Source organism: Arabidopsis thaliana, chromosome 5 (genome assembly GCF_000001735.4).
Source record: "Arabidopsis thaliana chromosome 5, partial sequence".
Classification (NCBI taxonomy): Eukaryota; Viridiplantae; Streptophyta; class Magnoliopsida; order Brassicales; family Brassicaceae; genus Arabidopsis; species Arabidopsis thaliana.
This window is the reverse complement of record NC_003076.8, coordinates 18742210-18754298: the sequence shown is the minus strand read 5'-3', so window position 1 is coordinate 18754298 and position 12089 is coordinate 18742210. Positions and strand designations below refer to the sequence as shown.

Here is a 12089-nt window from a genome sequence, read left to right as displayed (position 1 = left end):
ACATTTTAGAATATAGGTCGAAATGATTGTACTGGTACAGAAAGGTTTTTAAGTAATGTTACAGTATTTTTACACAAAGGTTTTCAAAACTTCATAAATTGTTAACTAAATGAAACATAATCTCGTGGTCTTGCCACATTGAACATAATTCGATATAGCAATAAAACACTGAATGACTAAATATAGTTGTCAAAGTCAAAAGTATGATTACGTGAATTCCCTACTTCAACCTTGTCATGTACATCTAGTTTTAAAGGAATTGAAGATAAATTTGGACCAAATGAATTTCAAAATAAATGAAACAGTATAGTTGCATGCCCATGCATGTAGTTTCTTCTCGATTGCCTTAAGATGCGATTGGCTAAGTTATGTTTTGGTCCACATTTGGTCCTCCACCAAATAAATGGGGAACATTTATATTCTATCATCTCTCTTACTACAGTTTGTATGGAGTCTATATCAAGTACAAATTCTTTTACTTTTGGCTGTAAATGATAAATACATTGTTTGATCAAGATTGTTCTTGATAATATTATTATAATGAGTAAAAGGTTTGTTTTAAGGGCATCTCATTACTTTAAATAAAATAAAACTATCAATTTATATCGTACACACATGTTGTTTTCTTTTCTAAATTAGAATATTTGATGTAACAACACTAAATTATCACTAGAAATATAGATAATATTCGACATAATCAAGTACTAATTTTTGATGAAACTTCAAATACAATTTAACTCGTACATAAATGACAAATTAGAAGATTCCTATAATTCATAGTCTTATAGTAACACGGTTCATGTTACCCAAAAAAAAGTAACACGGTTCATTAAATGATTTCTGTTCAAAAAGAAAACTGTAATACAGAAACTTCAAACTCATATGTGTTGTATATAATGTATCAACGTTTCACGAGAGAATAACAGTGCTTTATTCCAATTGTTCGCGTAGATAGAAGATATGCAGTACACATTCTGATTTGCAGTACTTTTTGAGCATTTTTCGAAAAACAATTTATCTTAGAGAAATTACAAAGAAAAGGTGAGACTTTTTGCTAAAAGCCTAAAACTATAGAAAGAGACACTAAAATTCTGTATTCTCTAAAATTCCATACAACAAAAGGGTTATAGAAAATCATTAGGGTTTACTGTTTTGATCTTGGGAGACTTTTAAGAACTCTCTTTTGTCTTGGTCTCAAATCTAGTATATGGTCAAGTTGATCCATATCCAAAACCTCCACTCATATAGTTCACGTGGAAGTCACGTGAGACTCGGTGTCAAAAAAACATAACCATCGCGAGCCACGAGGGAAAATAACTCATAATGATTTTTCATGGCCATCATTTTTGTAGAACTTGCCTAATAATAGGGGTGAGAAAAGTCAGTGTCAAAATAAATAGGATGATTGGGGACAAATATAGGAGGCCATAATATTTTTCTTTTTTTGGCTATAATAATTTTTAATAAGAAAAAATGTACAATTTCGCATTTGTTCTGTTTTGCACTAATTTTGAAAAACAGAAGCTCTCTCGCTTTTTTTTTCTTTCTTTTTTTGACTAGAAAATTTAAAGATAGGTGTGAATCTTACAAGAGAACCATTAAAATGTTTTAATGAATTTCTAAATAAAAGTTGCTTCAATATCAATCATTCCCTGATAAAAACAATACCCAAAATGTAGCTTTCGTTATATAAAAATATACATAACATACCAAAGTTTATAGTGTAGCTACTTCTACTGACATTTTTACCATAGAATTAATTCATCATATTTAGTATTATTTATATATATATATATATATATATTAGTAAAATATATATTTGATATATAAAACAATTACCACGAGCTAGAAGAAGTTAATCCCTACCAAAAAAAACTAGAAGCAGTTATTCACCATGACACACAGCTAACAAAAAAATAAAGGAGCAAAGAGTAAGTTCTTTTTTTGTTTTTGTTAACTAAGAGTAACTTCTTTAATTAACAATCATGGTATCTTATGGTGAATATGTTTTTCGCTTTTCAAAAAAGCATCTTACTACCATCTACGAACACATTTCAATTAAAAATGATATCATAACATTAGTATTATATAGTCCACGTAACTTCTTTTCACCTTTTATATATCTAGATATTTTTATGATCATAACAACTTTCTAAGCATAGTTAGATTTTCCACAACTATGGCGTAAAGACTTTGATAAAAAGAGAACCAACTACGAAACAACAACATTTCTCCACTATGATCGATCGACGAATTTAAATATAAAAAATTATTGTATGCTAAAATATTCGACCTAATCAATACGACTATGTCAAAGTCATGACTTGTTAGTACGTCAAAACAAGTAAAACTTGAGATCTTCACTTTCTATGTATCATTCATCCGTTTCATTCATCCGTGTATATTTGTTCCTGTGATACTTGTTTATTATTATTTTCTACTATTCATTATGTATTCTTTATTAGGAGTACATTTTGTATAGTATTCACCAAGTTTTCACTGCCTAGAAAAAATTAAACTGGTGAGAATGTAAATGACATTGTTGTGCGCAAAAACTATTCTATATGAATTAATTTAAGTACTTTACGTGGAATTTTGTTGTTAATTTCCGTTATGGAATAAATGTCAATGTTTCTTTTAAGTTTTAAGCATCGTTCATCAAATGGTTGAATAGATGGTTAGTGATTTATATACCAAATCTTTGGTGTGCATAATTAATTTAATTTATTTTTATTGCAATAGTTTCGGAGACTTCATCATATTCTAGATTGAATCGTCCGCTAATAAAATTTACTATATATATTCATTGTGTTCACTATAGTTAATCCATTTATTGTGAATAGTAAATCTTAATTTGTAATATATTTTAGAAATTAAATAGGATGATGCAATAGCTCAAAATAGTCAAATCATACAGTGATAATTTACTCTTTCTTACTGACTGTTTATTTTAAATTTCATCAGCGTATATGTTTCAGTTAAATTGTTTATATTCTCATATTTATTGATCATACTCAAACTATGCAATTCATTAGTTAACACTTTTGATATTAGATATCCTTTAACAGAAACAACAACACTTTTGATGTTTGGGTACTTGGTTTCGTTCATCATTTGTATATGAAGTTGTTATATACATCAGAAGTTCTTATTCTCACACTTCTAGTGAAACAATCAAACTAAAAAACATCTAATGATTCTTTCGTAAGGAATATTATTTATAGGTCTCACGGGTGAAAATTTACTTTGACTCTTCGACAAAATGAAGGGATTACAATATTTCGAAACTCTACCAAATTAGTCAATCAAGCTACCATCCGTTTTTTTGTTTGTCTTGGCAGCATTTCTGATTTCTGAATTTTAACACTTGGGAATGATAGTTTAGCTTTAATAAAATATTACTAATGGGTGGGCTTAGGGTAAACAAAATTATGGACAAAAATCGATAGCGTCAAATCAATATACTTCTTTTGTACCTAACTAATCTAATTTTGTTTAGTTTTCAAACATAATAAGAAACATATTAATAATCAATGATTAATACATTATTTTGTAACTAACAATTTTCTATGTATAAACTCTACAATTCTTCATCAATAACTGATAAAAGCTATACTAAACCCCTAAAAATGTACAGTATATTTTTGAAATTTGATTATTAGGAACAGAGAGGAGTATTTTTCGAATATTTAAAAAGTGATGGTACCATATATTTCTAAATAAATGCTATTTTAGTTCTTTTGTCGGAAGGAAATGAAAGCACCTAATTATGGGGAACAAAATTAAAGAGCAAACTAACAGAACTTTATGTTCGTGTGGTTCCAAGGAAAAGAGAGATTGGAAAGGCTTAAACCGTTCTTAATTCACAGAATCACAGGCTATATATACCTACCCAACAAAAAACAAAATATTAGTGATCGATTTAATTTTTGCTTTACAACAAAAAGTTTCCCACGTTGTAGGACAATCACGAGGATCCTCCTTACGATTTTGACCCTACTCGTCATTAACTACATGAACCTAATTGCGTTAGACACACACACATCCTACAAACGTTATAATTCATCACATGTTTCAAAACCTAAGTTTATAGGCCAAACTGTAAATGACATGCTTGATTGAAGAGATAATTGCTAAATTTATTGGGAAAATCTTAATATTCTTTTTGCTATATAAATATTATTTCTTGATTTTGTACAACTCTTAGGTAATTTAGGTATCAAATGGTACATTGCGAAAACAGTAAGAAGCCTGCAAGTTTTACCCAATAAGAAATGGAAGGACCCATATATCAAGCCTAACTTTTAATGTAGACGACAAAAACAAATCTCATATAAATCATGCCGACATTACACAAACAAAATCACTTATGCAGTGTCTATGACTCGTTTATCATGTTGTTCTTGTACCGTTGATATTGTGGAAAATTATCTTGTTTTTATTTGTGTTAAATCAGATCTTTCTCCTCTTAGTAGCATGAGAAAGAGGATCAACCCGGGACGATATTCCATCCATAACGACTATAATTACAGTTAATGTTAAACTGTTTTTATTTATAAGACACAATTATAATACATCCATTAAGATTTTTAAAGTTTTCATAACAAAAAAAATAAAAAATATAATAATTAGACGCATTTTGATAATAGAAAAACTCTAAATTTTCAATAAAAGTCTCAACTGCCTTTACAGTCTAATATGATCATGAGAAGGGTTAAGAATAGAATAGTTGACTTTTAACTTAATGGAAGATTTACTGGAAAATGTCTCTATCTGTTATCTAGTATTGGACCCGTTAATAATGTGCAACGTATAATGTAGGGTACTAAATCCCAAGAAAAATCTAGATTTTCTAGATAACATATTTAACCAGAAAAGAAAAAAAATTGTAGTGGAATAGACCAGCATGGTTCAATCTGGTCGTTACTAAAACTACCAATCCAAAACCTACCAACTATAATACAATATGACTACAAATACGGTTTTGAAGATTAATTCGCGGCTAACCATCAAAAAATAATGTTTGACGATGGCTCATGGTTCCACTCGCCAACCATATACAGTTTATATTCTCTTTTGAGACCTCAAAATCAAGTTACTAGAACTCGATGATCTTACATGAATATAAAATGAAAATCAGCTCCAATGTAGTTTGAAGAAGGTATAAAACAGGTTTAGACCAACCGATTCCAAGACTTATGATGGCCCACAACAACAAAAATAACTAACAAATTTTTAGACCCTACACTACTCTTAGCATGCATGTGACAGCTTAAACTTAAATTTAAACAGTTAACATGAACAACCCCACTTGCACTAGGAAGACAGCAAATAGCAAACTTAAAGCAGTTTACGATTTCTGGTCTTTTAAGGCAAGGTTTAGTAACCCAGTAATTCCTTTTGATTTGAAATATATGAATAACCGAAATTAAAAAACAAAAAAAAAATCACAAAATACTAAAATTTGAAAGCCGAAATAATTCATTTTTCAATAGTTATAATCATCTTTTAAAAAGTAAGTTAGATCATAAAACCTAATATAAAACTTTTATTGGCAAAACTAATTAATCACGAGAAAATAATATTAAAGTTAGCTCATGTTATGTTTATATTAGGAATCTCTCATTTACTTTATTTTGTTTTGTTTTGTTTCTATAATGATATTAGGATTCAGGAAGACAATAAACAAAATATCAACAAGGAATCATGAAAGATACATTCGAACGGGCTCAGATCGACGCAGAAACAAAAAGCTTTGGAATGATTTAATAATACAAATTTGGCGGAAAGGTTTGAAGAATTTATACTTGGCATTCTATACTAGCGAACGAAAACAAAAGTTTAGTCAAATATTTAGGATTACCAAAAAATCAATATTCGTATACAAATGTGTTTTATTATAAACCATGATTTTTCATAACTTTATTCTTAGTTGTTTCAATTTGTTTTCTCTCATTTCTCGTTCCTATTGTAGAAAAAATTCCTGATTCTTTTTTCTTTTCTTTTGTTTTCCCATGTCAATTATAACCGCATTAGAAAAGGTTAGCACATGTTCATTTGCACAGAATGTAGTCAATGTACAATTCATCTATAATTTATCACCTTTTTGTTAAAAATATTTATAGCCATGTTATATATATTTTATCATGTTGTGTTTTAAACTCTAGATTTGTTCTTTCACAGTTTATGGGATTTATCATTTCATATATTTCCTCCTATGAGTAAGATGTCATTTTTAAATTCTTAATTAAGAATTTAGAAATCAAGTTTATTATTTTGTTAAAATTTATAAATTACGTATTTTTCCTTTATTAGTGAGATTAAGATATAAAGAGTCTAGCACACTAGAGAAATGAAAACATACATATATCTAGAAAGGGTTTATAAGAAATTAGTAAATGGAATCAGAACATGAAGGAGAAGGGAGGGGCCACCATACCGACGGGAATGAGAAGTATGGGACGGACAAGAAATCAAGTGTACACACATGAAAAAACCCACCACGTGAAGATCTCCTATTGGTGTGTCTTCTCCTAAGTACTAAGTATAAACCAAAGTCAAAACACAACAAAGACATATTGCTTGCGAGCCAGCGAGTGTGTCCGAGTGAGAAGAGAGTTTGGGACTTCACTGTTTAGAGAGCCTCATTCGCTACCTAGATTCGGTTTATCCACGTGGAGAGTTCACGTAGCTTCTATAATAATAATACATTATATAAGCTGTTTCGGTAAAATAATCTTAGAGTTTCACTTCCCATGCAAAAAGATTAAATGGACTACTATATTTTCTATATGAGTGTTTTGGAAATAATCTTCCAAGTTTATGGCTATTTAGTAAAACTCAATCCAAAATGAGAACAATAACTTTTTTTTTTTTTTTTTTGCAATGAGTACAATAAACTTATGATTGGTTTTGGGGACTAGAAAATAAAATAGAGACATATACTTTAAGAATAGTTGATGAGAAAATAAAACTTTTTTCGAAGAAAGAAAAAAAAATATACTCTGGCCCCTTACATATTCTGTCAAATGCCATTTTATTTTCTTTATTTTGCTTGGTCCATTTCTGGATTCCTGAAATGAACACACCATAATTTTCATGCCCATTTTTGTCCTCCCATTAACACTTACCAAACACCAAACGTACCTTCCTTCCTTTATATGTGTCTCTATGTCTATATATCACTCCCACCTTCAAATGCTAGGAAAGTGGACATCACACCATAGTCTGATAGTCATGAATCTCATCAAGTAGAAACCTCCAAAGAAACAGATTGCGTTTCCTCTTCTTCTTCCTCCTCTTTCGAATCTTATATTTTCGTGTCAAAAAAGAAACAAAATATGATGATATCTACCGCAAAAGCTCAATGTTTGCCACTTAAATTCTGTCTCATCTCTCAAGATTTTTGATCATCTCACACTTACTCCGTTCCGCATTTTACGCCTTTTCTTCACCATTGTTGCTTCTCGAATCGAAACCATATTGGTTTTGCAGCATTAATGGTGCACTGAGTCTTCTTAAAGCCGTTAACCTTTCCCTGCCAAATTCTCAACCAAAAAGAAAAAAAGATAACAAATGGGTCACAACAAGTTGCCATAAAGGTCCCAACAGAAGAAGAAAAGAGAAGTTTCCCCGTGTTGCTTTGTCACAAGCTTCATCACTATTTATAACTACCTTGCCAAGAAGAAAGCCTAAAAAGGTATAACAGTTTCTTTGTCTTTAGAGATCATCAAAAAGATGTCGATCTCTTGGACTCGAAATTTCTTCGAAAGATTCTGCGTCGAGGAATACAATATAGACACCATAAAACAGAGTAGTTTCCTCTCTGCCGATCTTCTACCATCTCTTGGAGCCAGGATCAACCAATCTACTAAGCTCCGCAAACACATAATCTCTCCTTTTAATCCACGTTACAGGTAATTTTCTCATCTACTAAACTCTGTTTTAAGTACTCTGTTTTCAACTATGTTTTCAACTATTCAGGTTATAAGTAGTTTTAACTACTCTGTTTTTACTCACGTTATAAGTATATTTAAAGACTCTGTTTTCAATCCTCTGTTTGTTGAAACAGAGCGTGGGAGATGTGGCTAGTATTACTAGTTATTTACTCAGCTTGGATTTGCCCATTTCAATTTGCTTTCATCACCTATAAAAAAGACGCGATTTTCATCATCGACAACATTGTTAATGGCTTCTTCGCCATTGATATTATTCTCACCTTCTTCGTCGCTTATCTCGATAGCCACTCCTATCTTCTAGTTGACAGTCCTAAGAAAATAGCAATAAGGTGAGAAACCTTTTTTCTTAACTTGAAACCTTTTATAAGTGAATGAGAATCTCAAAGTATGTTTTGAAATTGTAACATTTTCAGGTACCTTTCGACGTGGTTCGCTTTCGATGTTTGTTCCACAGCACCATTTCAGCCACTAAGCCTCTTGTTTAACTACAACGGAAGCGAACTAGGATTCAGAATTCTTAGCATGCTCAGGTTATGGCGTCTCCGGCGAGTTAGCTCGCTATTTGCAAGGTTTGCTTCTATGCTAACTAAGAGACCATACTCTTCTTAGGGTTTAACTAAGAAAGTGCTTACTCAAGTCTAACTAACTCTTACCTTTGCTTCAGGCTTGAGAAAGATATCCGTTTCAACTATTTCTGGATACGTTGCACAAAACTCATTTCGGTTAGTTCCAAAACAGAGCAAAACTAATCTCACTTATAATAAAGCATTTTAAGCTTAGGGCTGTCCATTTAGGTGATCTATTCTTAGGGTTTATTTGTCTTTTAAATGGACACCATATTAAAGCTAGTGACTTACACGTGCTTGTTGATCTCAGGTCACTTTGTTCGCTATACATTGTGCTGGATGTTTCAACTACCTGATTGCAGATAGATATCCTAATCCAAGAAAGACATGGATTGGAGCTGTGTATCCAAATTTCAAAGAAGCAAGTCTATGGAATAGATATGTGACTGCTCTTTACTGGTCCATTACGACATTAACGACCACGGGATATGGAGATTTTCATGCTGAGAACCCAAGAGAAATGCTTTTTGACATTTTCTTCATGATGTTCAACCTCGGTTTGACAGCTTACCTCATTGGAAATATGACCAACCTCGTCGTTCATTGGACTAGCCGAACCAGAACCTTTGTAAGTTTGATCACTTTCTTTTAGTCTAGGCATGTTCATTTCGGATAAAGGTTCGGGTAATAGCGTGGGGTTTACGTACTTTTGAGTATTTTAAGTTGACTAAAATAATATTGAGTATTACTAATCTGTAATGCTTTATTGCTTTGTGTTAAACAGAGGGATTCAGTGAGAGCTGCTTCAGAGTTTGCTTCAAGAAATCAACTCCCACATGACATACAAGATCAAATGTTATCACACATTTGCTTAAAGTTCAAAACAGAGGGCTTGAAACAACAAGAGACCTTGAACAATCTGCCAAAAGCAATCCGGTCAAGCATTGCAAACTATTTATTCTTCCCCATTGTTCACAACATTTACCTCTTTCAAGGAGTTTCTCGTAACTTCCTCTTTCAATTGGTAAAATTGTATTCTCTAACCTTTTTTCTTAACGTTTAATATGTAAGAGGTGACCAACTCCATGTACCTTTTCATGTTCAAGGTTTCAGATATAGACGCTGAGTATTTCCCACCAAAAGAAGATATAATTCTACAAAACGAAGCTCCTACTGATCTTTACATTCTGGTGTCAGGAGCAGTGGTGAGTGAAATATATCGGTTATATGTAAATATGTGAATAACAGTTAGGAATCTTGTAACATTGTGTATTGTACAGGACTTCACTGTCTACGTTGATGGACATGATCAGTTTCAAGGGAAAGCAGTAATTGGAGAAACATTTGGAGAGGTTGGAGTTTTATACTATAGACCACAACCATTCACAGTAAGAACAACCGAGCTATCTCAAATACTGCGGATAAGCAGAACATCGCTGATGAGTGCGATGCATGCTCATGCTGACGATGGACGAGTCATCATGAACAATCTCTTCATGGTATGTGAGTTATTATAGAAATGTTTCTATAGTTAAAACAAACTCTAAACTCATTTTTGGCTATAAAACTTTCAGAAACTTAGAGGGCAACAGTCAATAGCAATAGATGATTCGAATACTAGTGGTCACGAAAACAGAGATTTCAAAAGCATGGGATGGGAAGAGTGGAGAGATTCAAGAAAAGATGGCTATGGTTTAGATGTTACGAATCCGACTTCCGACACTGCTCTAATGGATGCGATTCACAAGGAAGATACTGAAATGGTTAAGAAGATACTTAAGGAACAAAAGATAGAGAGAGCCAAAGTGGAAAGATCAAGTAGTGAAACCGCTGGAAGAAGTTACGCTAACGATTCATCGAAAAAAGATCCATATTGCAGCTCAAGCAACCAAATCATCAAGCCATGCAAACGAGAAGAAAAGAGAGTTACCATCCACATGATGTCTGAGAGCAAGAACGGGAAGTTGATACTCTTACCATCATCCATAGAAGAGCTTCTAAGACTTGCAAGTGAGAAGTTTGGAGGCTGCAACTTCACAAAGATCACCAATGCGGACAACGCTGAGATTGATGATTTAGATGTCATTTGGGATGGTGATCATTTGTATTTTTCATCAAATTGAGTTTGAAAACTCGACTTCATTTATAGAGCATGTATATCTGCAGATAATGTATTTTTACCCGGTTTCATAGAAAAGTCTAGATTATCAAAAGCAGAGTATACAAAACTGACATTAATTGACACAAAAACACAATCTTATTTCACAGCTTGACTATGATACATTGATACCGTTCTGTTTGAACACAAAACATTATTCTACACGAGTCTTCTGCTTTGAACTTGTTTCACATGATAAATCAAGAAAATTTTATTTTTCTCTATTATCAATAAAGATTTTAAGAAATTTACCTATTAAAAAGACGAAATTTTTTTTTCAGAAAATTAAGCGTATATTCAGTTTGATTTATTTTAAATTTAAACACTTCAACATGTTTGTAATAAAAAAAAATCAAAATAAGAAATTCTCGAATGTATTTTATATTCAATCAACGAATAAAATAAATTATTCCACGAACATGAACTGCATGCGTCCCACCTCATTTTATACGAAATTTCCATGTTACCCTCTCTAATACTATTCTCCTTCCTCTTCCACAGACCCAATTTCGTCATTCAATTCCAAAACTCACACCTCTATATAAATCCAGCAAAAAGTCCCCAAAAAGTCACCACCACAAATCTCATCGAAATGTCGTCTCAAGAAACGAAATCAGATCAAAGAGAAGGAGCAGAGATCTGCAATGGCGAATCAAACTGCAAACAGAAAGCCAAAGAGATTTTATCAACCATGAATCTACCCAAAGGTCTTCTTCCTCTAGACAACATGACAGAGATCGGTCACAACAAATCAACCGGTTATGTCTGGATCAAGATCAAGAACAAGGTTCAACATCGGTTTAAAGCCATTGGACGAAACGTATCTTACGATTCGGAGGTTACTGCGATCCTTGAGAATCGTCGGATGAGTCAGCTCACGGGAATCAAGAGCAAAGAGATTTTGATTTGGGTTACGATCTCTGAGATCTTTGTTAATCATCAAGATCCGACTCAAATCACTTTTGCTAATCCTACGGGACTATCACGTACTTTCCCCGTCACTGCTTTTGAAGAAGACGAATGATTCATTTGTCAACGCTCACCATCATGATACTTTGCTTAGCTAAATTATCTTTTGTTTTTTCCTTATAATTCCTTTTGTTTAGCTAAGTTCTATTTTCAACATTTGTATTTCTGCATCTTTTCCATTAGAGATTTTATAAAAATAATAATATAGAAAGACAAAATGTATAATTAAAAAACAAACAAATTCCTTTGGAAAATCTGAGATAGTGGTGATGCATGTTTGCTACAACTTATAAACCAAAAATAGTAAGAAAATGAGAAGATTAAATATAATTCTCGTGTTTTTGGTTCGAAATATTATAATAGAATGAGTTTGATGTAAATATAAAACCGGTTGGTTCGGTTCAAATAACACTGGTGATGGTCTACGCGTGTTAGTGT

General features: G+C 32.1%; 2 protein-coding genes and 1 long non-coding RNA gene across 3 annotated transcripts; 2 read left to right on the top strand and 1 right to left on the bottom strand.

The window, feature by feature from the left end:
* Positions 1 to 6417: 6417 nt before the first annotated feature.
* Positions 6418 to 6691, bottom strand: AT5G06785. The gene has a single exon (NR_142947.1). It is a non-coding gene; the product is annotated as an other RNA (long non-coding RNA).
* A 201-nt stretch (positions 6692 to 6892) lies between these two features.
* KAT1 lies at positions 6893 to 10789 on the top strand. Its single transcript, NM_123993.3, has 9 exons — positions 6893 to 7916; positions 8072 to 8287; positions 8372 to 8527; positions 8623 to 8680; positions 8835 to 9152; positions 9309 to 9548; positions 9631 to 9729; positions 9805 to 10023; positions 10099 to 10789. The coding sequence occupies exons 1-9, from the start codon at positions 7738 to 7740 to the stop codon at positions 10645 to 10647; spliced, it is 2034 nt and encodes a 677-aa protein (NP_199436.1). The 5' UTR covers positions 6893 to 7737; the 3' UTR covers positions 10648 to 10789.
* A 432-nt stretch (positions 10790 to 11221) lies between these two features.
* AT5G46230 (hypothetical protein (Protein of unknown function, DUF538)) lies at positions 11222 to 12027 on the top strand. The gene has a single exon (NM_123992.3). It carries the CDS (start codon positions 11275 to 11277, stop codon positions 11704 to 11706), a length of 432 nt encoding a protein of 143 aa, NP_568659.1. The 5' UTR covers positions 11222 to 11274; the 3' UTR covers positions 11707 to 12027.
* Positions 12028 to 12089: the final 62 nt, after the last annotated feature.

Coding starts and splice junctions, on each gene's coding strand:
- KAT1 (NM_123993.3), top strand. CDS start 7,738: ATGTCGATCTCTTGGACTCGAAATTTCTTCGAAAGATTCTGCGTCGAG. Junction 7,917..8,071: donor CCTTTTAATCCACGTTACAG/GTAATTTTCTCA, acceptor TTGTTGAAACAG/AGCGTGGGAGATGTGGCTAG. Junction 8,288..8,371: donor CCTAAGAAAATAGCAATAAG/GTGAGAAACCTT, acceptor TAACATTTTCAG/GTACCTTTCGACGTGGTTCG.
- AT5G46230 (NM_123992.3), top strand. CDS start 11,275: ATGTCGTCTCAAGAAACGAAATCAGATCAAAGAGAAGGAGCAGAGATC.